The sequence below is a fragment of the Saccostrea cucullata genome, unplaced genomic scaffold, assembly GCF_032062105.1.
Source record: "Saccostrea cucullata isolate Sc308-1 unplaced genomic scaffold, CSIRO_AGI_Scuc_v1 ctg4544, whole genome shotgun sequence".
Lineage (NCBI taxonomy): Eukaryota > Metazoa > Mollusca > Bivalvia > Ostreida > Ostreidae > Saccostrea > Saccostrea cuccullata.
Window position 1 is genome coordinate 5,167 of NW_026935285.1, and position 25,981 is coordinate 31,147.

Consider the following 25,981-nt stretch of genomic DNA (forward strand, 5'->3'; position numbering starts at 1 on the left):
AGCAATATATAGTACTTTATTTAAATATTAAGTTTATAAAGTCTATAATTTGTTCATTTCGTTTTCCCAGCATTGAATATCAGTACGCAAGTTATGTACATGTATGTGTTCTTCAGCGTGTACATTTTGGTCTGCTCTAGGCCTGGGAAGTCCACATCTTAGTCTGTAATAGAACTCGTCTTTACGCCATGTTACACAAAAAGATTTACTCTCTCGGTGTGACGGCCACTGAAGTTCTTCAAAAGCAGCCATTGATTTGTTGCGTAGCTCACTGGTTTCTCTGGACTCGCTCTTCTTCCGAATCACAAACACGGAGATGTTTTCTTGAGCTTTGCTAAGGATTGTATCCATATGTTTGTCGTTTTCATTGCAGAAGAAGATCACACAGGAACTAGAATCTATTAAATTCTGTAAGCTCTGCATCACCCCACCTATATATAAATAAAATTTGAAATGAAAAAAGTCTTGTAATTGATTTTTGTTACCATGCCGGATTCAGCATGCATCTCAACCTCAACGACACTTGTTTAATACGAGTATTGGGTCGATCACTTTTTCCTTTTCTTACCAAGTAGGGATGGATGAGCTACAATTTAAAAACAACGTTTTTGGCTGCAATCGGAGATTTCTCTTAACCACGTGAACATTAGTCTTAATTTGTTTGCATGGCTATAGTACATAGCCATGCGAATGTCTTGGATGACCGAGCTAAAAAAAATGTTTCTTTTTTTTTGTAAAGGGGGGGGGGGGGAGTAAATTTTTAAATAAGTCTCTACTTAAAACTGAAACATTTTAGGAAATGTTATTTCTTCCACATCATATCAAAATGAATTTTCGTTGTTAAGTTCCAAATGTTTATTTTTGCTTTTAAATAATAGGACATAACTTGTCAGTTTAAAGGGAAAGAAGCAACTTGAATTTAGAACACAATTAAGCGATAAAGTTACAGGTTCTAATAGTCAGACCCCCCCCCCCCCCCCCCCCCCCCACTTATTATTATAATATACAGCACGGGTCAAGGGTTTTTTTTTTCTTTTTTGTCTTCTTTCATAATTTTTTTTCAAACACAGGATTACAATGTACTCTATATGGAAGCCAACCCACCCCAAAATAAAGGTGGAGAAAAGTTTAATTTCTAATATTATTTTTCTCATTTAATCCAAGCTCTCTCATTAGCTCAAACTTGATCACATGATCAAGTATATAACATCGTAAAGACTTGTGTTACTATTTATAGATTCTGAAATGCATATGGACTTAATGTTTCTAACCATGTAAATAATATTGTGCTTGCTAATGCAGTGTATGACTTGGCGTTTCTGAAAGAGAAAAATAAACTTAAACTCCTGTTTATAATTCTAATGTTCTGGGATATAGTAATTGGTAACAGTGCCTTGAATAAGGATCTACTTTATATTAAAACATACTCATAATATTAGAGATGTTTTCTTTAAATTAATACAAAACATAATAAAACATATTAAGCTTTTTGAATTACTAGTATTAAATTCCCTGAATTACTCTATCATTATATAGTAAAAACAAAAACAATAAACAGCCCAGATTAATTTTGATCTATAGTCCCTTAGTGTTAAAAAGACAAGAGAAAAACTTATGCCTTGTTCCCATTATCTTCAAATTTTCTTTTGTCAATCTCCGTAAACAATAATATAACAAATGTAGCCCTTTAATTCGGTCAATCCATAGATATATCGACTTCATGAATATCTATGGATCAACCTCATCAAAAAGCTATATTAATAAAATAATATCAGACCTGCTTTATGATGAATAATTTGTTTTTTTTAAGGTTTTCTTTTAATACAATATTTAAAATGTGACGTGCCAGGAAACAACATAAAAACCAACTGTTGAGACAGCATTCCCATGGGGTTGACTTGTACATAGTTTTAATAATTTGGCGTCAGTTCTGACGTTTATCTAGCAGTCAAAAATCAAAATCGTGGAAGATTCCGGGAATACGCCAGTTGTTCCGGATGACACTTACCCCCGTGACTGTCCTCCTGTGCACACACCTTGTACATCAAACACTCCAACTCCTCTCTCAGTCTGCTCGCCTCCCCCGCGTGATCGTCGTCCTTGTACAGCAAAACGTCATAATCATTTGTACCTGAAATAGATTAAATACATAATACTTAATTATTATTAAGATTTATATGATAGGTTTTTCTTGACTTTGTCTCAAGTACAAGCAGACAATCATTCACTAGCTTTTTAAACTATAAGCAGAGTAAATGTATCCTGATAATTACCATATTAAATGTACATAGTATATTCCGTGTAAAAGTAGAATTTAACTGTTGATCATATTAATTTTCTTGAAAAATTGAAAATGAAAGAAATTTTATACGAAAGGGGGTATAAGCATTAAAACTCACCTCTATCTGTTTTCTTGCCCTGACAGAAATGGTATATAAGGTGCCACTTGCAAAAAATAAAACAGAAGGCAAAGAGAATGATACAAAGTATAAAAAAAATTATTGGCACCACGACAGACAAAATAATGACGGAACTACTGCTGTCCATAGTTTTTATCATTGTTTCTGAAAAATAAAAAAAATATTTCATTATTTACAGCCTAATAGCATATATATAAACTTATTTACTAGTTAAATAAACATATGCATGTCACTCAAAATTTGATTATTTCCTTGAAATATTAAAAGAAATAAACAAGCAGCATAAATTGAAAGTCCTAGCTCCAATCATTCAAACCGTATAACCAAGATTAGCTAATGAAAAGTAAGTGAAATTCCAAAGGTTATGATCAAAGGGTCATAAAATGTGTACCTAAGAAAAGATCTTATGATTTGAACATTTGATTGTTGCTACGCGCACTGTTGACGTTTTCTGTCCAAATTTTTCTTTGATACTCAGAATTTTTTTTACATTAATTTCTTAAATCTATGGCATGTCAAACTTGCAATGTTCAATCTTTTCCATTTGTACTGTGTAATTTTTATTTGTATTATATAATTTTCCATCTGCATCGTCACACTTTTCATTGTATTGTATAATTTTTATTTGTGTTCTACAATTTTCCATTTGTATTGTAGAAAAAAATAACTTGAATTGTATAATCTTTATTTTGCATTTCATATTTTCCAGAGGTTGGGCTTAAGGAACCGGGGGGGGGGGGGGGGGGGCAATGAAATAAACCATCAGATATGACTTAATTTTTTAGATATGAATACAGGAGTCTGAAGTTTTTATCGTCAAAAAAAAACAAGATGTGTTTGTGAAACACTGATGCCCAACTATGGCAACATAGTGAAGATTAATTTTTCTTAGATGCAAATTCAATACATTGGTACCCAAAGTAGGCTCTCCTCACTGGAAATACAATTGTAAAACATGAAAGCCCTATTACCATCTGTTCCAAAGTGTTGGCCAGGCTTAAGTTTTTTCATAAGTGCAGAAATCTTCAAGATCAAGGTCAGAAGGTCAAGGTTATTGGTATTGAATGAAAGGTCTTTCAACAAAGATCACATGATTAAATTATGGCAGCCCTAGCCCTTACCATTTAAAAGTTATAACCAAGATAAAAAAGATTTTAACAGTACGTTAAATTCAAAGATCAAGGTCAGAATGTCAAGGTAATTGGTATTGAATGAAAGGTCATGTCTTCAGAATTACATTTGTGAAGTATGAAAGCCCTAGCTCTTACTCTTCAAAATTTATTGCCAAGGTAAATTTTTTCTTTATAAGTTCGGAAATCTCCAAGGTCAAGGTCAAAAAGTCAAAGTTATTGGTATCCAATAAATGTTCTTTCTAGAAAGAATACATATGTGAAGTATGGAAGCTCCAGCCCAAACCTTTCAAAAGTTATGGCCAAGGTTAATATTTTTTTAAGTAGGTCAAATTCTAAGGTCAAGGTCAAAGGGTCAAAGGTCTTGATATCAAATGAAAGGTCTATTCACAAGGATTAAATATTTAAAGTATGAAAGCACTACCTCTTACCCTTTAAAAGATATGGTCAATGTTTATTTTTTTAAAGTAGGTCAAACTCCAAGGTCAAGGTCAAAGGGTCAAAGCTCTTGGTATCCAATGAAGCGTCTTCTTACAAGGATTACATATGTGAAATATGAAAGCTCTAGACCTTATTGTTCAAAAGTTCTTGCCAAGGTTAAAGTTTTTTCATAAGTACGTAAATCTCCAAAGTCAAGGTAAAAAGGTCAAAGTTGGTGAAATCCAGTAAAAGGTCTTGTCACAAAAGATATATATGTGAAGTATAAATGTCCTAGTATCTACCATTTAAAAGTTATGGCCAAAGTAAAAATGTGATTTTTTTTTGTTTTAAAGTGGGTCAAATTCCAAGGTCAAGGTCAAAAGGTCAAATTTGATGGTACCCAAAGAAAGGTCTTGTCACAGGGAATACACATGTGAAATATGAAATATGAAAGTCACAGCTTCACTAAATCAAAAGTTATGAACAAGGTTAAAGTTTTTGCGGACAAACAGACAAACAGAGAGACGGACAGACAGAGCCCCCCGAGCCCCTTTAAACCGAAGATTTGGGGATATATAGTTTTTGTCATGTCCGTTTGTCTGTCTGAATGTCTGTTTGTCCGCAAAAATTCTAACCTTATCCATAACTTTTTATTAAGTGGAGTTTTGACTTTCATAATTTACAGTGGTATTTCTTGTGAGAAGACCTTACCTTGGGTTCCGACATATTTAATTTGCATTTAAGAGAAGTTTCATCTTTGCTTTGTTGCCATACGGGGCATCAGTGTTTCACAAACACATCTTCAATGTTCTCATTGTTATTAATTTCTTAATCATTGAGAATATATTCATCACTTGAGAAGCGTTAACGACGAAGCGTCGAGAATGCCACGCCTTACTGTAAGTCCTAGGATGAAAGAGAATGGTACTTTATAATTTCTTGTTTGTATTGTATATTTTTATGCCCCTGTAATCGAAAATTCGGGGGTATATAGTTTTTGTCGTGTTCCTCTGTCTGTCTGTATTTTTGTGCGCAAAAACTGTAACCTTGTCCATATCTTTTGATTGAGAGGAGCTATGGCTTTCATATTTCACATGTGTATTCCTTGTGACAAGACCTTTCGAAATACTGTAGTCCAGTGATTTTTGATGCCGCGACCTTGACTTTGAAGTTTGCACTTCTTTTAAAAAATTTGACCTTTTGACTTTAACCTTGGAGTTTGACCGACTTTTACTTTGGTCTTAACTTTTGAACTAGGACTTTCATACTTCACATATGTATTCTTTGTGGGAAGACCTTTCATCGGATACAACAAGCATGACCTTTTGACCCTGGAGATTTCCGTACCTGTGAAAAAACTTTAGCCTTGGCCATAACTTTTGAACCGTAAAGGCTAGAGCTTCCATGCTTCACATATATGTGACCCTTCACTGATACCAAGAAATGTTATCCTTTCACCTTTCCATTGGATTTGACCTACATTAGAAACAAACACTGACCATAGCTTTTGAAGGGTTAGGGCTAGGGCTTTCACGCTTTACATATTTAGTTCTTGTGACAAGACCTTTCATTTGATTTCAAGAAATTTGACCTTGATGTTTGAACTACGTCTTAAAAAAATTAACCTTGGCCATAGCTTTTGAACAGTTAGTGACAGGGCTTTCATACTTCAAATACTATGTAATTCTTGTGACGTTAGATCTTTCTTAAGAAACCAACAACTTTGACCCTTTGACCTTGGAGTTTGACTTACCTTTCAAAACCCATCCTTGACATAACTTTTGAACAGGTGGTGACAGGGCTTTCATATTTCACAATTGTATTTCCAGTAAGAAGACCATACCTTGGGTATCAATATATTTAATTTGCATTTAAGAAGAGTTCAATCTTCGCTATGTTGCCATACGGGGGGCATCAGTGTTTCACAAACACATCTTGTTTCTCATCTGTATTCGATAATTTTTCATTTGAATTGAATCCAAGGATTGTTTATTTATTTTATTACAACAGTCAATGTGATACAATGTACCTCTATAATTTTTCAGGTCCCCCTTTTTATATACAGGGACAATGTAGCCTTGGGACCACAGTTCTAGGTAATAACCAGTGTTAAATATAGAATTAACAAGCAAATTCAAAGAATTGTGGTCCACCGCTTTCGCTGTATTTGTGTGTGGGATTGTCATTCTTTATGCCAAATTGTGTCAAATATGAGTGCCCTATCACGTGTCATTTAGAAATTATCACCGATCGAAGTTGATTTTAAAAAAATAAGATCAGCTGTGAAGGTCCAGGTCAACGGGCTAGAAATCATAGAATGCTCGGAAAGATCTTATCACAGGTAATGTACATGTCAAATATGAAAGCACTGATTCTTCTCAATCAAAAGTTATAAGGGAATATTAATAATTTTGAAAAGTAGGTCAAACTTCAAGGTCAAGGTCACAAGATCAAATTTCATCCTGTATTTGGAAAGGTCTTATCACAGGCAATACACATGGTCAATATGAAAGCCTTATCTCTTCTCATTCAGAATTCATGACCAAGGATATAATTTTTGAAAAGTAGGCCTAACTTCAATGTCAAGGTCACGAGGTCATAAATCATAGTGTTTGAGGTAGGTCTTGTCACGTTTTATATGTTTAATATAAAACATTTTTTTTAAAAGTTGGTCTAACTTGAAGGTCAAGGTTGGGGTGTGTATTTAGAAAGGCCTTGTCACAGGTAAAAGGTTAAAGTTGTTGAAGATTAGGTAAAATTCAAGGTAAAGGGGTAAAAAATCATAGAGTACTAGTGTTTAGAAAGGTCTTGTTACAGGTAATGCACATCTCTAATGTAAAAGCCCTATCTCATCTCATTCACAGTATTGCCAATTCAAAGTTATGTTCAATTATTTAAGTAGGTCTAACTTCAACGTCAAGGTCACGGGCTCAAAAACCATAGTATATTTAGAAAAGTTTCTGTGACGTACGGACAGACGAATGAATGAGATTTAATCTTGCTTTCGCGAAAGCGGGAGACAAAAAGTTTTACAAAATATTGTACAATACACTGACGTGGCATCGTTTTTCAAAAAGGGGGCGGGAGGTTGGGCAACCCGAGGTAAAAAATTCTTTTACATAAAAACTGCATTACCCTTATATCACCCTTCTTTGCTAATACTGTACTGCACCCAAAAGTGTGTGTGTGTAGGGGGGGGGGAGACTTTTAATGACCAAGTTTCTCTTTATATTCTGCATATTTTGAATACACTCATCATTAAACCACGGTTTATCTTTTGTTCTCTTACATTTTATCCCTGTACTACTGGGAGGTTCGTACAGCATAATGAGGTAACACAATATTAATAATAACACTAACAGCACAAAAACAAAATTAACACAATTATTATACTCCCCGCTTGAAAAGCTGGAGGGTATATAGTAATCAGTATGTCCGTCTGTCTATCTCTACGTCCGTCCGTCTGTCTGTTAAGCTTTAGGGTACCCATCCCTTATCCGCAACTCATCTCATACCACTGAATGAAAGAGGAAACTTTCATAGAATCTTTATTACATATTGCCATTGTGCACCTCCTATTTTACTTTTTTATCCGAAACATTTCTTTCCCACAGCAAAAAATAGACTCTGCCATTTTATTCATATGGGAGGCGGGGGTATCATTTAGTGAGCTCATTGCTCACAGTACCTCTGGTTATACCCCCTGTTTGAAAAGCCCCGCTTGAAAAGCGGGAGGATATATAGTAATCGGTATGTTCGTCCGTCCGTCTGTTACGCTTTGGGGTACCCAAAAAAAAATTGATGAGACTTCTAGAGAATCTTTATTACATAATGCCATCATGCACCTCGATCTATTCTACTTTTTTATCCGAAACATATTTTGGGTTTCCCGACCACAGCAAAACATGGACTTTGCCATTATAACCATATGGGACGCGGGGGGGGGGGTCATTTAGTGAGCTTATTGCTCACAATACATGTACCTCTAGTTTTTACATCATTCTGATTACATAGTGGGATTTCATCAACTCTGACATATTATGTTGAAGAGCACTTGTAATTTCAGTACAGTTCAGCTCCTTCCATTTCACTTACAGACCTAACTTTAACAATGTATGTAATATTTTTATACCCTCCGCTTGAAAAGCGGGAGGGTATATAGTAATCGGGATGTCCGTCCGTCCGTCTGTTACGCTTTGGGGTACCCATCTCTTATCCGCAACTCCTCTCATACCACAGAATCTTTATTACACATTACCTTTGTGCACTTCCTATTTTAGTTTTTGATCCGACAATTATTTCGGGTTTCCCATTGCAAAACATGATCACTGCCATTATATTCATATTTCTGTCTTATTTTTATTTCAAAGTTACTTCCCTTTGCCCGTGACCTATTGCTATCTGTTTTCGTCCGTCGTCGTCCGTCGTCAATCGGTCGTAAACATTTGAACAATTTCAGCTTCTTCTCGGGAACCGCTGAGCCAATTTCCACCAAGTTTGGCTTATAGAATCAATGGGTGAAGGGGACAAAAATTTTGAAATTCATGGCCCCTGTCCCCAGGTGGCTTAAGGGGTGGGGCCCAAACCATTAAAATTAATGCAATCTTTAAAAATCTTTTACTCCCGAACATCAAGCAGTCAAAGTGTTGGCATGATTGTAATAAGCATTAAGTCCTCGGCCAAAATTGTGAATTTCATGACTCCAGGGTCAGGGGTTCTAGTAATAGGGCGGACCTGGATAGATAATATAGTGAAAGTGCATTATTTCTTTAAAAATCTTTTTCTCTGCTCCTGGGTATTAAACAAGCTAACTTAATGTATAGTTAATGTATAGTTATGATAATTTGTTTTCTCTGCTCCTGGGTACTAAACAAGCTAACTTAATGTATAGTTAATGTATAGTTATGATAAGCAAGAGTGTCTCTGCCAAAGTTGTGAATTTCATGGCCCCAAGGTCAGGAGTTCTAGAGTTAGGGCAGGGCTCTATTGATTATATAGTGAAAATGCATTAATTCTTTGAAAATTTTCTTCTCTGTTCCTGGGATTTAAGCTAATGTAATTAAATACATAGTTATGCTGAGGAAGGAAGCCTTTTCTAAAATTGTGAATTTCCTGGCAAATTGGTCAAGGCTTCTGGTGTTGGGGCAGTGTTCTATTGATTATATATAGTGAAAATGTATTAATTCTTTGAAAATCTTCTTCTCTGCTCCTAGATATTAAACAAACTAACTACGTACATAGTTATGATAATGAAGGGTGTCTCTTTAAGTATGATGAATTTCATGGCCCCAGGGTCAGGAGTCCTGGTGTTAGGGCCGGGCGCTAACGATTATATAGTGAAAATGCATTAAATCTTTGAAAATCTTCTTTTCTGCTCCTGGGTATTAAACAAATTAACTGCGTACAAAGCTATGATGAGGAAGGATGCTTCTTCTAAAATTGTAAATTCCATGGCCCCATGGCGAAGGGTTCTGGTATTAGGGCGGGGCTCTATTGATTATATAGTGAAAATGGATTTTAATATCTTCTCCTCTGCTCCTGGGTATTAAGCAAACTTGCAACATACATAGTTATGATGAGGAAGAGTGCTTATTCTAAAATTGTGAATTTCATAACCCCAGGGTAAGGATATCTTAGGTGGGGGGGGGGGTTATTGATGAATGGTTATATTGTGAACATGTATTTTTAACTCTTAAATAATTTTTTCCTCTGCTTCTTGGTATTAAACATTGAAACTGACTACAGACTTAGTCATGATGAGGAAGGGTGCCTCTTGTAAACTTGTAAATTTTTTGGCCCCAGGTTCAGAGGTTTCTGTTTTAGGATGGGACCCTTTGATTATATAGTGAAAATGTATTAATTTATGAAAATCTTCTCTGCCCCTGGGTATTAAAAAACTAAATACACAAATAGTTATGATGCCCCTGGGTATTTAAAAAACTAAATACACAAATAGTTATGATGAAGAAGAGTGCCCCTTTGAAAATTGTGAATTTCATGGCCCCAGGGTAAGGAGTTCTGGTGTAAGGGGGAGGCAGTTTTGATTATATAGTGAACATGCATCATTTCTTTGAAAATCTTCTCTGTTCTTGGGTATTAAACAAGCTTACATCAAGTTTTCACAATCTTCCAGAAATTGGAATTTCAAGTCCCCTGGATAAGGGGTATCATAGAGGACCGGGGGGCTCTAGTGTGTAGTTATGATGAGCAATGGGTCCTCTTTCAAAATTGCAAAATTGTGCAATAGGTCATAGTCTCTGGTTTAAAACATGAACGAAATTCAACTGTTGGAAAGTTGTTGCATGCATATGATGCTAAGGTGACCTATAAAGCCCGTGGGCCTCTTGTTTCAGTGTCCGAAGCCATGGTACATGTGTAATATAAATTTTCTAACAGCAATTAATGTCTAAAAGACATTAACTTCCTTTTTCCAAACTCCATGCTATTTCCAGTCAGAAACCTTGCACTATTATTATACAACCAAATGAGGATTAACTAAAAGTAATTCATGCACTTATTTATTTAATTAAAAAAATCATAATTCTAAAGGGATCCATGTACAATCCAATAATTTTTAAAGTCCAATAATAGTGTCACCCACCTCTCTTCGTGAGAAATACAGTCATATTCCGGTTGCCACCTACAAATTTATCGTCAACCAGCAGGCAATTATATGACGTCATATCCTCTTTCGTGACATTATTGATCGTAAGGGTTGTCACCAAATCGTCTCCGTCTCTGAAAGTAAAGGAATGATTAATTCTATTCATACTGAATAGCATATTATTTTACACCCTGCTTGAAAATAAATCGGGAGGGTATATAGTGAACAGTATGTCCGTCCGTCTGTTACGCTTTTGGGTACCCATCTCTTTTTTCAATTCCTCTTATACCACTGAATGAAATTTAATGAAACTCTTACAGAATCTTTATTACATATTGCCATTGTGCACCTCTTACTTTACTTTTTGTACCCATTCCTTATCTGCACCTCCCTTCATACCACTGACTGAAATTTGATGAAATCCATATTGCCATTGTGACACATATTTTGGGTTTCCCATTGGCCACAGCAAAACATGGACTTTGCCATTATTACCATATAGGAGGCGGCGGGTATCATTTATACAGTTAAAATAGTTTTCTGTTTTCCCTATCTTACTAGCCGGTAAGCGTTTTTTTTGTTGGTCAGTTTTCAATATTGTCCTTCAGTGTGACTAGTGACTTGTGAATTAGTAATTAAATTTTGTATGTGAATAAAATTTGAAAAAAGGAAATTCCAAAAACTATTATACAGATTATTTATTTAAGTGAACTTTTTCAATTTCTAAAAAAGAACAGCTATTTGTAAACCTTTGTATTTGATACGCGATTTGAGAAAAAAGACTGTTGATTTAAAGTAATCTAAGTACATTGTATCAGATATTTGTATAATTTATTTCTGTCTCATATTATTTTTAGTTTGGGTGTGGTGAGAAAAGAGAGAGAGGGGGAGAATAGTAACATTTTTTGTTTATTTTCAAAATGATTTTTTTTTCGTCAGGTTCACAATTTGTTCTTTGATCTCAGCCGTACAAAATTTTAAAGAACTCATTACACCACCACTGTATATTTTAGAAATCGCTGTCATGGGATAATTTGCATAAAAGGCAAAGCCCCAAAGGCATAAATTATCCACCGTACGTTTCCAACTCTTGTTAATGTTCCTGGCATACCTGACAAACTAGAGTACTTCCTTATATTATAATTTTAAAAATGTGAAATAAATTTGTAAATTTAGATTATTAAAATGTTGTCTTGTTTGTATAAAATACATGAAACTTTCAGTGTCAATTTCATTAGTCCCCACCCACTTACGTCAGACACAAAGACAGACGCACGAAATTTACGTGCATATAAGGCTTTCTTAGCTTCTGAGCTTTCGCTTGTCGAAATATACATTCTGTTTGAATTATTAAGAAATCAAGTCTTCTCCCTTTCAAAGAGTTATCAGAAAATAATTTTATTTTCGTTTTAACGCGTTATCTGATTGGATAGAAAATTAATCTATATTGCATAACCTAGTTTGCCTATGTCACAATGACTTACGTCAAAAACGTATCAATCCGCTATATATGTTACTTTTAAAATATACTGAAAGGAAAAAGAAACGCATAAGAACATAATATGGGAAAATGTTTTGACTATGTGGCCGAAAATTATGAAAATTGGTCAGATGTGTATTTTGGTTACTTTGCACTAAAATCGCTGGTCAAAACTACTCAACCATGAAATGTATGGCGTCACGTAGGGGAAGTGATAAAAAGTAAAAATAAACACGTGCATGTTGATGATGATAATTTTGTGATCACTTTTTTTAGTGTCATACGATGCATTAGAGTTATAGACATCTTTTTTTGCATATTTGCAGTCAGTATAAATTTCTTGCAATCGTGGTATGGCTGACGGAAGCTACTGTGGGTTTAGTAATTGAATTCAATATTGCATAAGTGAATTAAAAGGCAAAAACATGCTGCTGTACAGGTTTTTTTCGTTGGCGCGTAACAACGTCACAAGATAGGGATTTTCATCATGCCACCTCGGTTATTGTCAAGGCATTATCACTGAAACTGATATTTATACAGCGGACAATCATACTCATTTTTTTCATCCAAAATTGACAGAAACTCTCTGCTCTAATTTGGGCGGCGAGCTTGGCCACTTTACGTCGATTTTAGTCTCAAACGCGCACGTACGCGTCGTTTGCGTGGTTTTTTTTAGCATGTTCACACTGGAAAAAATTAGCTAGTGTTTGCCGAGACTTTTTTACAAACATCCACGTGTACCAAACCTGCTGGGTTCTGTACATTCTATCCTTAATCAAAAATTCGTATTCAAATGGGCGGGGGGATTTGTTGGCTTTTGAATAATACAGCTAATCTCACTCATTAAGACTACCGTCAAAAGGGTTGAATAATAATGCTCTGAAAAAGATAACTACTCTGGTGAACTCAGTACACGGGAAAAATCAAGTTTGTTACTGATGCAAAAGGGAGATTATGAGAATTTTTAGTTTTATTTTTGGGGGGTGTCGACATATTGATATCAATATCTCAGGAATTATCACTCAAAATCACACAAAATTTTGGTAACTTGTTGATTAAAGATGGATTAATATGTATGATAACAATGGTGGAAAACTTATTTGAAATAATTGTTTTAATTTAACTCAAAAGTTTAATATGCGTAACTTAATCCTTTCAGTATATGTACAATATGAATGCGCTTATAAGGGAGAAATTGTCTTGTTTTCTAAACTTAATGATTGAAAGTTAAATAATAAGGAATAAATTAAATAGGAACTTATGTTATTTAAGGAATCAATGTCTACTTAGCATAGTATACCAGGGCATCAACAATAGTGCGAAAAATGGGATAATTTGCATAACGGGTGAAGCCCGTTTTGCATAAATTATCCAATGCATGTTTCCCACTATCGTTGATGTCCCTGGCATACTATACTTACTAGACAGTGATTCCTTATATTTCCATTTTATTGAGAAAAAAATGAAGATTTAGATTTTAAAAATATAGACATAGATTTAAATTATACGGGACTCCAATGCCAGTTTGATAGTCCTCGCCCACTGACGTCAAACACAAAGGCAGCCGCACGAGATTTACATGCATATTTGGCCTTTCTAGCATCAAACATAGAGACATATGCACACGAGATTTGCATGCAAATTAGGCCTCCTTGGCCTCTGACCTATCGATCTGCCTAATTTACATTCCGGTAGAATTATCAAGATATCCACTCCGCTAACGTTCCAAGACTTATAACAGAGAGAAAAAATGGAAATATATTGGTATAACCTGGGTTGGAGGAGTTTACTTTTTTTATAAACCACGAAGCGGTTTATAAGGCATAATTAAACTCCCACATTTGTTGCTGTTTAATTCATTCCTTAAGAAAACAAATAGAAATGAGAATTTTATGATAAAACAATTGCATATAAAAAAAAATTATCACTGAATATAATGATTATATAATAATGACTTCACCATTTCTTATAAAGGTTATACCACTTCATATAATATGAAAGTGACCTTAAAGCAGCCATGAAGTTCCATACAACTTACAAGTTTTTATTTATTTTGTATTTCTGATTGTCTTCCAACCTTCTTCCACCCATAAACCAATAGTAAAAACTCTCTCCACTGTAACACTTTCCTACGTGAGCCCTGCACGCGAGCGTTGCTGTTTGCTTCAGGCTTACACTAACATTCTGAGGGGGTCTTGGTTCAGGAACAGCGGCGAAACAATCTGAAAATGAGAACATTTCAAATATTGATTTCGATATGGCATTATATACTGTTCAATCAAAATGTTGCGAAAATGCTACCCTTCCTTTTGCCTTTTGTTTAATGTAAGAGTCAAAACATCTAGCTTCAAAACTATAGTAAAGCTTTCCAGAAGAAATATATTGACAGACCAGGTTAGTAGTATAAGACGCCTGGCCGGGCAGGTCAACTGAGTGCACTTTAGTATAAGACGCCTGGCCGGGCGGGTCAACTGAGTGCACTTTTGGGGCTGAGGGGGATAGGCGGGTCAACTGAGTGCACTTTTGGGGCTGAGGGGGATAGGCGGGTCAACTGAGTGCACTTTTGGGGCTGAGGGGGATAGGCGGTTCAATTGAGTGCAGCCCCTGTGGGGGATAGGCCGTTCAACGGAGTGCAGCCCCTGGGGGGGATAGGTGGGTCAAGAGAGTGCAGATTGGGGGGTCTGTGGGGGGATAAGTGGTTCAATTCAGTACATATAGCCCCCCTAAATACGGGGTGTGTTAACACTATGTTTACATTATACACTACGCTGCTACTACGATTCATAACGCTGCTACTACGATTTTGGCAGCGACTCAAAAGAATGTGATTATGACGTCACTCATTCACAGTGATTTTCCGAAAATGAAAAAAACAATAACACACAATAGAAACAAGAACACAGCAATTTTATTCAAGTAAAAAAATACAACAATTTACTTTTTCTTCTTCTGTGCCTTATCGGTCATCAGGGATAGTTTCCTCTTGTGAGTAGTGCTGGGTCCTGGAATCTCTCTGTTATGTTCCTTTTTCTCTTTTTTGTCTCCTTCTTTCACTGGAGGTTTGGTCTGGTGGGTCCCTGAGATCTTGTGTTCCTGAGGCTTTTTCTCCAGTTTTTGTACTTCTTTGACAAATTGTTGATCCTCCTCATCCTCTTTACACTGATTAGCCCAATGGCCAAATTTCCCGCACTTGTAACACAGATCTTTCTTGGGGCAATCTGGGGCCCAATGCCCTAACTCTTTGCAGATGTAGCATGGATCCGTCTGTCTGGTTTTCTTTTTTTCTCCCGATTCCGCTTGTCCTTCTTTTTTCTGGTAAGTACTTCCTCCTCCTCCTTTCATTTTGTCTTGCATGTTAGTAACTTTCACTTCTAATTTGGATAATTTGGCAGGATCAAACAAAATTCACTGGCGTTGTAAGTTTTCAGATCAGTCAGCTTGTTGTCATGATCACCCACCTTCTCAGCAATATAATTCAGCTTGTTGTCATGATGTCGCACCTTCTCACCAATATAATTCAGCTTGTTGTTAAGATCACTCACCTTGTTGTTCATATCATTCATCTTGTTGTCAAGAGCGGACAGCATGTTAACAATCCCATCCAGAGTTGTATTCAAGATCCCCATATCTTCTTTATTCGCATATTCTGGAAGATTATACATGCCCAAATCTAATCCCACTGCATCCTGTGACTCTGGCATGGGGGCTCCTACATACCCTTGGGGTGTCACATAGCTGGGGTTGTCTGTAGTATTCATCATTGCTTCTGCCATAATATTTTTTTACGTCTGTCAAGTTCGAAATGTCAAGCAAGACTGATCCTCAAATCCCAGCTCCCCTTTATATACCTGCTGTGTGCCGTGTGCAAAAATACCTGGGCTTTTATACCTGTTGCATCATCTTTTTATATCTGTTGCATCATCTCTTTATACCTGTTGCATCATCTTTTTATATCTGTTGCATCATCTTTTTTATACCTGTTGCATCATCTTTTTTATACCTGTTGCATCACCTGTAAGGGGGGCCGTGTGCAAAAAAATACCTTTTACCTACGTTTTATACGGAGGGGTATAAATGAGAAGAAAAGTCTGATCCTTTCTTCACAATCGACTATCATGTCAACCCTGATACACACTCACTCTCTGATTTTAGATGGGTATGATTGTTTAGTACGATGGGCACAAAACCACCAAGAATCTCTACCCCCGGAGACAGAACAAGTATTTCAGGAAGCGAGCACTATCATGGAAACCCCTCAGGATTTATGGTTACAATGCCTAGCCTTATCACATCATGCCACCACCATGGGGAGACTAGCTACCATACATTTTCTATGTCGACATATGAAAACAATTCTGCCCCAGAAATGGTACGGACTGAACCTGACCCGTTATTTCGGAAAGCCTTACAGTTTCCTGACCCATCCCCAAGCGGGCAAAGTGATTTTATTGTGGCAGGACATAGATGCGATGGAGAAAGTATGTATTCAATACGGAATGAAATACCTGGAAATTTCACACAGGCTAGGAAATCCGTGACTTTTAATACCAGCCTCAATCAAATCTACGAATTACCCCCCGAAGACCGGAGAAGTCCCTGGATGGCCCTAGTAGCGGATCGAATACGATTTCGGAGGAGAATTCGACAGTTAGAAGCATTGTTAGTTTTTAAGAAATAAAATATAAAAATCATGTAATACTACATCAGTGTTATGTTATTGTATGACGTCATGAATACACTCGGGTTCGGCCATTCCCCCCTTCAATTTTGCTTTGTCACTGTGATGGGGCTTTTTTTGATCACATGATCAAAAGCGATTTTTTTGTGATAGCCTATCACAGGTCAGGATTTTTAATCACATGATGGATTATCGATGTTTGCCGCGATATTGCAGTATCGTCTGCTATTGTTTATAAATACAGACCCTCCGAGCGCTCGGCATCATTCCTGCCTAGCTGATTGTCAAAGAAAGAAGTAACAAGAAAAGAAGAAGATGTCTGGCGGAAATTTTTTTTATGAGGACTTGTTTCTTATTCCGGGTATATCATTTGAAAACCTGTTGATCCTCAGACGTTTAGACAACAACCGGGAACTGATGCGAATAAACTTAGCAAGATTCCAGGTAAATGACAGTCATCGTAGGAGGCCCCACCCCTACAGACGGGAGGCACCAAGATCGCCGCCACCACCCACACCCAGAGCCTCTACACCGACCCCCCAAATGCAAGCCAGGCCCCAGGGGAGGATTCCCCCCTGGGGGTTTACCGTATCCACGCGTCAGATTCTGTGCAGTTTATGCATGACAGAGGGGGAAGACAGTAATTTTGTGTGTGGGCGCTGCCTGCAGCGCCCAGCCTGTTTACTTTGTGCTGCCCGGATCGTGGAGCGGAACCTATGCTGTCCCCTTTGTAGAAATACAGAAGCAGTTATACAACCCGGGGGGCAGAGGGACAGGGACGAAGATGACAGTTCCGACGAGGATGGCATTCAAGGTGGCCATATAGTTCGACGTCTGCTGAGCCAGTAAAGTTACCTGGACCAAAACCTGAAACCAAAACCAGAAAAAACCAAAGGGGACAGCATAGGTTCCGCTCCACGATCCGGGCAGCACAAAGTAAACAGGCAGGCCTCTGCAGACATCTGCTGCAGACAAAATTGCTGTCTTCCCCCTCTGTCATGCAGAGGCTGCACAGAATCTGACGCGTGGGGACGGTAAACCCCCAGGGGGAATCCTCCCCTGGTTCCTGGCCTGTCCCTGGGGGGTGGGTGAAGCGGCTCTGGGTGGCGGTGGTGGCGGCGATCTTGGTGCCTCCCGTCTGTAGGGGTGGGGCCTCCTACGATGACTGTCATTTACCTGGAATCTTGCTAAGTTTATTCGCACCAGTTCCCGGTTGTTGTCTAAACGTCTGAGGATCAACAGGTTTTCAAATGATATACCCGGAATAAGAAACAAGTCCTCATAAAAAAAATTTCCGCCAGACATCTTCTTCTTCTTTTCTTCTTACTTCTTTCTTTGACAATCAGCTAGGCAGGAATGATGCCGAGCGCTCGGGGGGTCTGTATTTATAAACAATTATAGCAGACGATACTGCAATATCGCGGCAAACATCGATAATCCGTCATGTGATTAAAAATCCTGACCTGTGATAGGCTATCACAAAAAAATCGCTTTTGATCATGTGATCAAAAAAAGCCCCATCACAGTGACAAAGCAAAATTGAAGGGGGGAATGGCCGAACCCGAGTGTATTCATGACGTCATACAATAACATAACACTGATGTAGTATTACATGATTTTTTTATTTTATTTCTTAAAAACTAACAATGCTTCTAACTGTCGAATTCTCCTCCGAAATCGTATTCGATCCGCTACTATGGCCATCCAGGGACTTCTCCGGTCTTCGGGGGGTAACTCGTAGATTTGATTGAGGCTGGTATTAAAAGTCACGGATTTCCTAGCCTGTGTGAAATTTCCAGGTATTTCATTCCGTATTGAATACATACTTTCTCCATCGCATCTATGTCCTGCCACAATAAAATCACTTTGCCCGCTTGGGGATGGGTCAGGAAACTGTAAGGCTTTCCGAAATAACGGGTCAGGTTCAGTCCGTACCATTTCTGGGGCAGAATTGTTTTCATATGTCGACATAGAAAATGTATGGTAGCTAGTCTCCCCATGGTCGTCGCATGATGTGATAAGGCTAGGCATTGTAACCATAAATCCTGAGGGGTTTCCATGATAGTGCTCGCTCCCTGAAATACTTGTTCTGTCTCCGGGGGTAGAGATTCTTGGTGGTTTTGTGCCCATCGTACTAAACAATCATACCCATCTAAAATCAGAGAGTGAGTGTGTATCAGGGTTGACATGATAGTCGATTGTGAAGAAAGGATCAGACTTTTCTTCTCATTTATACCCCTCCGTATAAAACGTAGGTAAAAGGTATTTTTTTTGCACACGGCCCCCCTTACAGGTGATGCAACAGGTATAAAAAAGATGATGCAACAGATATAAAAAGATGATGCAACAGGTATAAAAAAGATGATGCAACAGATATAAAAAAGATGATGCAACAAGTATAAAAGCCCAGGTATTTTTGCACACGGCACACAACAGGTATATAAAGGGGAGCTGGGATTTGAAGATCAGTCTTGCTTGACATTTCGAACTTGAAAGACGTGAAAAAAAATATTATGGCAGAAGCAATGATGAATACTCCAGACAACCCCAGCTATGTGACACCTGAAGGGTATGTAGGAGCCCCCATGCCAGAGTCACAGGGTGCAGTGGGATTAGATATGGGCATGTATAATCTTCCAGAATATGCGAATAAAGAAGATATGGGGATCTTGAATACAACTCTGGCTGGGATTGTCTTGACAACAAGATGAATGATATGAACAACAAGGTGAGTGATCTTAACAACAAGCTGAATTATATTGGTGAGAAAGTGCGACATCATGACAAGTTGAAATATATTGCTGAGAAGGTGGGTGATCATGACAACAAGCTGACTGATCTGAAAACTTACAACGCCAGTGAATTTTGTTTGATTCGTGCCAAATTATCCAAATTAGAAGTGAAAGTTACTAACATGCAAGATAAAATGAGAGGAGGAGGAGGAAGCACTTACCAGAAAAAAGAAGGACAAGGGGAATCGGGAGAAAAAAAGAAAACCAGACAGACGGATCCATGCTACATCTGCAAAGAGTTAGGGCATTGGGCCCCAGATTGCCCCAAGAAAGATTTGTGCTACAAGTGCGGGAAATTTGGCCATTGGGCTAATCAGTGTACAGAGGATGAGGAGGATCAACAATTCGTCAAAGAAGTACAAAAACTGGAGAAAAAGCCTCAAGAGCCCAAGATCTCAGGGACCCACCAGACCAAACCTTTAGTGAAAGAAAGAGACAAAAAAGAGAAAAAAAAAGGAAGAAAACAGAGAGATTCCAGGCCCCAGTACTACACACAAGAGGAAACTATCCCTGATGACCGATAAGGCACAGAAGAAGAAAAAGTAATTGTTGTATTTTTTTACTTGAATAAAATTGCTGTGTTCTTGTTTCTATTGTGTGTTATTGTTTTTTTCATTTTCGGAAAATCACTGTGAATGAGTGACGTCATAATCACATTCTTTTGAGTCGCTGCCAAAATCGTAGTAGCAGCGTTATGAATCGTAGTAGCAGCGTAGTGTATAATGTAAACATAGTGTAAATACACCCCCGTATTTAGGGGGGGGGGGCTATATGTACTGAATTGAACCACTTATCCCCCACAGACCCCCCAATCTGCACTCTCTTGACCCACCTATCCCCCACAGGGGCTGCACTCCCTTGACCCACCTATCCCCCCAGGGGCTGCACTCAGTTGACCCACCTATCCCCCACAGCCCCAAAAGTGCACTCAGTTGACCCACCCATCCAGGCGTCTTATACTACTCAGGTTGTCTTTTTCCCAAATATGTTCTCTTGAATGTTAAAATAAAACGAAATGGGAAACAATAGAGGAATGAATATTTAATAACACAGTTTGTTTCTTTTTTTAAATATATATATTCTGTAAAAAAGTTCGGTAGATGTAGGGGTCGAAAAATGGATAAAAGCATCGCATTTTTTCTTTAGGAAAAGAAAACAATTATGATTTTCCATACCATAGAACTCTCTCTCTCTCTCTCTCTCTCTCTCTCTCTCTCTCTCTCTCTCTCTCTCTCTCTCTCTCTCTCTCTCTCTCTCTAAAAGAAATAAAATTCGGTACTAAGGACGTACTTATAGGGAGCGCAGCGAGCTCAGTAGACTAACGTGTAAAAACAGAAGAAATTCGGAATGAAATCTGTACATACGCAAGGCATATTTTCCTGTGCAACATTCCCAGAATTCCTTCGATACTAGGGTTCCATGCGAATTTATTTTAAAACATACAAAAGACCAAGAATCGTTGTTCTTTACCAAAGTGCGTTGCCACAGTGCGGGGACTATTGAAATTGACATGGAAGGCATCGTATAATTTAAATCTATTAGACAATATTTTTAAAAATCTTTTACAATTTTATTTCACAATGAAATGGAAATATTTATGTGGAATTACTGTCTAGTGTGACCCCAATTTTTGACACAAGGGACGCCGGATACTCTTTGATCCAAGACCTTTCAAAATGCAGTATGATTTTTAAACTCGTGACCTTGGCCTCGATGCTTTTTTAAAACAATTAAACTATGCTCACGACTTTTGAATGGCTTTAATATTAAATTTGTGTATTGCTTGTAACACTGGTGACAAGCTAAGACCTTTCTAAATACATGTACACTAAGATTTTTTTATTTTGTGACCTTGTCCTGGAAGTTTGACCTACTTTTCAAATATGTTATTTTTTACTTATAACCTCTGTGAATAGACAGGGCTTTCATATTTGACATGTTCATTTCCTGTGGCAAGATATTTCAGAGCATGCTCTGATTTCTGGCTCCTTTGCCTTAATCTTCACAATTCATTAGGTCACCTGAGTAAATTCAGGTGACCTATTCCTATCCGTTTTCGTCCGTCGTCGTCCGTCGTTCGTTGTGCGTCGTTAACATTTGAACATTTTCAGCTTCTTCTCTGAAACCACTGAACCAATTTCAACCAAATTTTAGATATAGCATCTATGTGTGAAGGGGAACAAAAATTGTGAATTTCGTGGTTCCAGCCCCCCTGGGGCCTGGGGTTGGGGCAAAAACCACTAAAATTAGTGCAATCTTTAAAAATCTTCTTCTTTACTCCTGGGCACCAAGCAGTCAAACTGTTGGTATGATTGTAATCAGCATTGAGTCCTCTACCAAAATTGTGAAATTCATGACCCCAGGGTCAGGGGTTCTAGTGCTAGGGCGGGGCTAAATAGGTTATATAGTGAAAATGCATTATTTCTTTGAAATTCTTCTTCATTGCTCCTAGGCATTAACTAAACTAACCAAGTGCATACTTGAATTAAAAATGGCTGCCTCTTCCAAAATTGTGAATTTACTGACCCCAGGGTCAGGGGTTCTAGTGCTAGGGTGGGCCCATATAGATTATATTGTGAAAATGCATTAATTCTTTGATATTCTTCTTTGCCGTTTGTGGGCATTAAATAAACTAACTAAGTGCATAGTTATGTTGAATAAGGCTGCCTCTTCTAAAATTATGAATCTAATGGCCCTAGGGCCAGGGGATCTAGTTGCAGGGCGGGGCTATATAGATTATATAGTGAAAATGCATTATTTCTTTGAAAACCTTCTTTTCTGCTCCTGGGCATTAAATAAACTAACCAAGTGCATAGCTATGTTGAATAAGGCTGCCTCTTCCAAAATTCTGAATTTCATGGCCCCAGGGTCAGGGGTTCTGGTGCTAGTGCGGGCTATAAAGATTATATAGTAATAAATGCATTATTTCTTTGAAAATCTTCTTCTTTGCTCCTGAGTATTAAGTAAACTAACCAAGTACACAGTTATGTTGAAGAAGACTGCCTCTTCCAAAATTGTGAATTTCATGACCCCTAGGTTGGGGGTTCTAGTGTTAGGGTAGGGCTCTATTGATTTTATAGTGGAAATGCATAAACTCTTTAAAAATCTTCTTTTCTGGACCTGGGTATTAAACCAATGAACTATGTACATAGTTATGAGATTTGTGAATTTCAGGGCCCCTGGGTCAGGGCTTTTTGTGTTAGGGCGGGGTTATAATGTTTATATAGTGAAAATGCACGAATTCCTTGAAAATCTTTTCCTTTGATCCTGGGTATTATGGCAATGATCTTCGTATATAAGAAAGCTGCTTCTTCCAAAAATGCATAATTTCCTGGCCCCTGGGACAGAGGTACTTGGGGGGGGGGGGGTATATAGTCTGAAAATAATTTAATGCTTTAAAATCTGCACTTTGGTATTAATCAACATGATGAAATAAAATTTATAAAATTTCCAAAACTTTGAAATATGTGTCCCCAGGGTCAGTAGTTCCTGTGGGATGGGGTGCACAATTGATAAAGATAAAGTGGAAATGCATTTTCTCTTTGTTACTCTGATCTACCTCTTGGTATTACTAACCAAAGTAAGCATGCTGAGTGCATAATTATGATAAGCAATGGTGCCTTTTTCAAAATTGTGAATTTCATGGCCTCTGGTTTAAAATATGAATCAAATTCAATTGTTGGAAAGTTGTTGCATGATATTCAGGTGACCTATAAGGCCCATGGGCCTCTTGTCTAATTTTTAAAAAATCAATTTCAGTGATAACTTCTGAATGACACATGAAAGGGCGTTCAAATTTGACACAATATTATGCCATAAAAATGTCATTCACCCACAGAGACACCGAAAGTGGGGGACCACAATTCTTTTAATTTGCTTGTTCACTCTTTATTTCCATGAAAGTTTCATCCCAAGAGATAAATTAGTATTCAACTAAATTAATTGAATACTAGTACACACAACATGGCAATGCATCAAATAAATTTGGCTAAAACTGGTTTGTCTACTCCCGGAAGAGAGATCTTTTCTTAATTATTCCTCTTTACATATATTATGTAAAAGTTGTTAGCAGTAACCAATTTCAGTGGACCAACCTGCATGTATATCCATGATTTTGGCGGGTGACAAATTTGGAATATTTGTATATCTATATGATATATGATGTTATGGGGTCCAACGTTTCTTTAAAGATGTTTCTAAAAATCTAATTCCTATATTTACACTTGTGAAAACTGATCACCTTTAAGCTATATAATTATAGGTCTATATATACCTGTCTATGATTGTATCAAATTACTTGACACAACTAATATCCAGTAACAGTAATGATTTTCATATACAAATACACCGATTCATGATCAGAATCTTGAATGCAAAATAATATGGACTCTAGTATGGCATAAATCATGAATATTTCTGTTTGATGTTCTTCGTGTAAAAAAATGCAAATTGCCAAAAGAGATACCTTCAACATAAAGGATAATGGTTGCTGAAGTGTTCCTTCCAGTCCTACTGCATGAGGCGACACATAGGAATTCTCCGTTAGCCTCCTTGCTAATCATTTCGATATTTAAAGAGGTGTTCTTATTATACAGTGTACATGATGGGCCTTTCGGGTTATTCTGACACCAGCCAAAAGGAAAAGGATGAAGGGCAGTCTGATTGTCAGGGCGGAAGAACCATTCCATGGTATCATAAGAGGAGGGGTTACATTTCATAGTGATTGCTTCTCTGGGGTAGCGCGAGGTGGATAAGCTGTCGTTAGGAGGTAACACGGGAATATCTGGAAAAAAAATGACCTGTCATTATATTAAAGTTGTCTTCTTTGTTGTTTTTTTTTTATCCTGCATCAGTATGCCTTGTTAGTTTGATAAAGGGAAGTGAGCCCCCCCCCCCCCCAACTCCTTTCTTGGTCCGCCTTGACTAAGATCTATATATGTAGCTTCTTGCAGACCACGAAGTTTTACAATAAATATACATCTGTAAATCAAATTTTGAAAAAAATACACACAATGCGTCATTATTTTATAAAGAGTAAAGTTATAGGGCACTATCTTAATAATTTATCATTCAATCATCCGGGATGTAAACTTGAGTTACCAGCTGGTAACAATTAAAATCATAAACAACCTATTTACTCTCGTGATCTAACTATACTTACCGCATGTTGTTTGAGCAGACGACCTGACAATAAGGAGTGCTGTTAAGAACGTAGAAATAACTGGGAAGGTACAAAGAACTTCCATGGCTAGTGAATAAATTGGATATATGGTAAATCCTGAAACATAAGCTTCAATCTTACAATTAAACAGCCGAACTTTCAAAACTATGAGAGGAAGGAAGTGGTCGAGTGCCTGAATTTTAATTCGACAGTCTATGCAGTGCACGGAAACAAAATAGTCATGAGTTTACGATCATCGCTTTATCTTTTTCATACGTTTTCCTGTCTACTTGGACTACTTACTTGATATTATACAATATTTGATGAATATCATAAACACAGACTAAAGTTTTACTTAAACAAGTGAATAATAACATCTAATCGCAAAACCTATCCTGCTGAAAAAAATCTAATCCAACTTTTTTTCTTCGTTGAGTTGAAATCTACAAGTTTTAATACCCCATTATTAAAACATGTAATCCATACTTCGCACTTAACTATTTAAAGATAACTTCATCCTCAGAACTACATGTATATTAAGATTGATTGTAACAAGAGAGAGAGAGAGAGAGAGAGAGAGAGAGAGAGACGAACTTACCGAAAATTTGTTTACAAACATCAAGGGTTACAGTTCGTAGCTTGCCGCAGGCTAGTAGTGAGGTAAAGAAGTTCCTATTTAAAAATAGCCTTAATTTAAAATTCATAGCTGTTAAAATATGTGCTTTAATACAACATTAATGATAAAAGTTGTAAAACGCACACACTTTTTTGTTAATAATAATCAAATTATTATAACAAGTAGTAGTTGCAACATGTAACTTAGATTTTCAGATAAAGAGGCGGGGGACAGGGGACAGCTAAACCTTCATACAAATACACTGTTTCCGGCAAACGGACATGAAAAATTCTATTTCTTTGAATTGGGATGGGGTTATTTAAACTTGAGGAGAGGGTAAGCTCGAAGATTTCGTCTAGAGTAGAGCATAATACGCTGCTTGTTGATTTCTGAGTCAGTATGGGACAAGTTCTTAACGTGGTGTATACATGAGCGATTCAGTTACCTGTGGATAAATTATGGTAAATCACCTAAATCAGTAGAAGATCCAAACATCTGAAAAACCCGGCATATATAAATAGCAAACAAGATGTCTCAGTAAATGTTTACAAGAAATTGTTGAGTCTTGTCACCGTCCACACGTATTTACACAATCGTCGAGGATAAAGCGGCAGAGAAAAAAACTGACCTCTCCCATGCTCCGGCTAAATGTTAATCCTACTAATTTACCACACACAAGT

The 25,981-nt window shown here is 37.3% G+C and overlaps 1 protein-coding gene across 2 annotated transcripts; it reads right to left on the bottom strand.

Moving 5' to 3' along the window:
• On the bottom strand, positions 1–25,404 carry LOC134242358 (X-linked interleukin-1 receptor accessory protein-like 2). 2 transcript variants are annotated; one of them, XM_062724422.1, is made up of 8 exons: positions 25,284–25,404; positions 24,686–24,802; positions 23,990–24,307; positions 14,093–14,276; positions 10,572–10,708; positions 2,400–2,564; positions 2,009–2,131; positions 1–431 (listed from the first exon to the last, which is right to left on the bottom strand). In XM_062724422.1, the coding sequence occupies exons 1-8, from the start codon at positions 25,387–25,389 to the stop codon at positions 43–45; spliced, it is 1,539 nt and encodes a 512-aa protein (XP_062580406.1). In that variant the 5' UTR covers positions 25,390–25,404; the 3' UTR covers positions 1–42. The 2 variants fall into 2 exon arrangements, with proteins under 2 accessions (XP_062580406.1, XP_062580407.1); XM_062724423.1 differs by lacking the exon at positions 24,686–24,802.
• Between the last annotated feature and the right edge of the window lie 577 nt (positions 25,405–25,981).

What these genes read in the sequence shown, in the direction of transcription:
- LOC134242358 (XM_062724422.1), bottom strand. Translation starts at nt 25,389, where the DNA reads ATGAATTTTAAATTAAGGCTATTTTTAAATAGGAACTTCTTTACCTCA. An exon ending in TGTTTGTAAACAAATTTTCG is followed by an intron (nt 24,803 to 25,283) that starts GTAAGTTCGTCT and finishes CTTATGTTTCAG; the next exon opens with GATTTACCATATATCCAATT. An exon ending in ACAGGAGGACAGTCACGGGG is followed by an intron (nt 432 to 2,008) that starts GTAAGTGTCATC and finishes ATTTATATATAG; the next exon opens with GTGGGGTGATGCAGAGCTTA.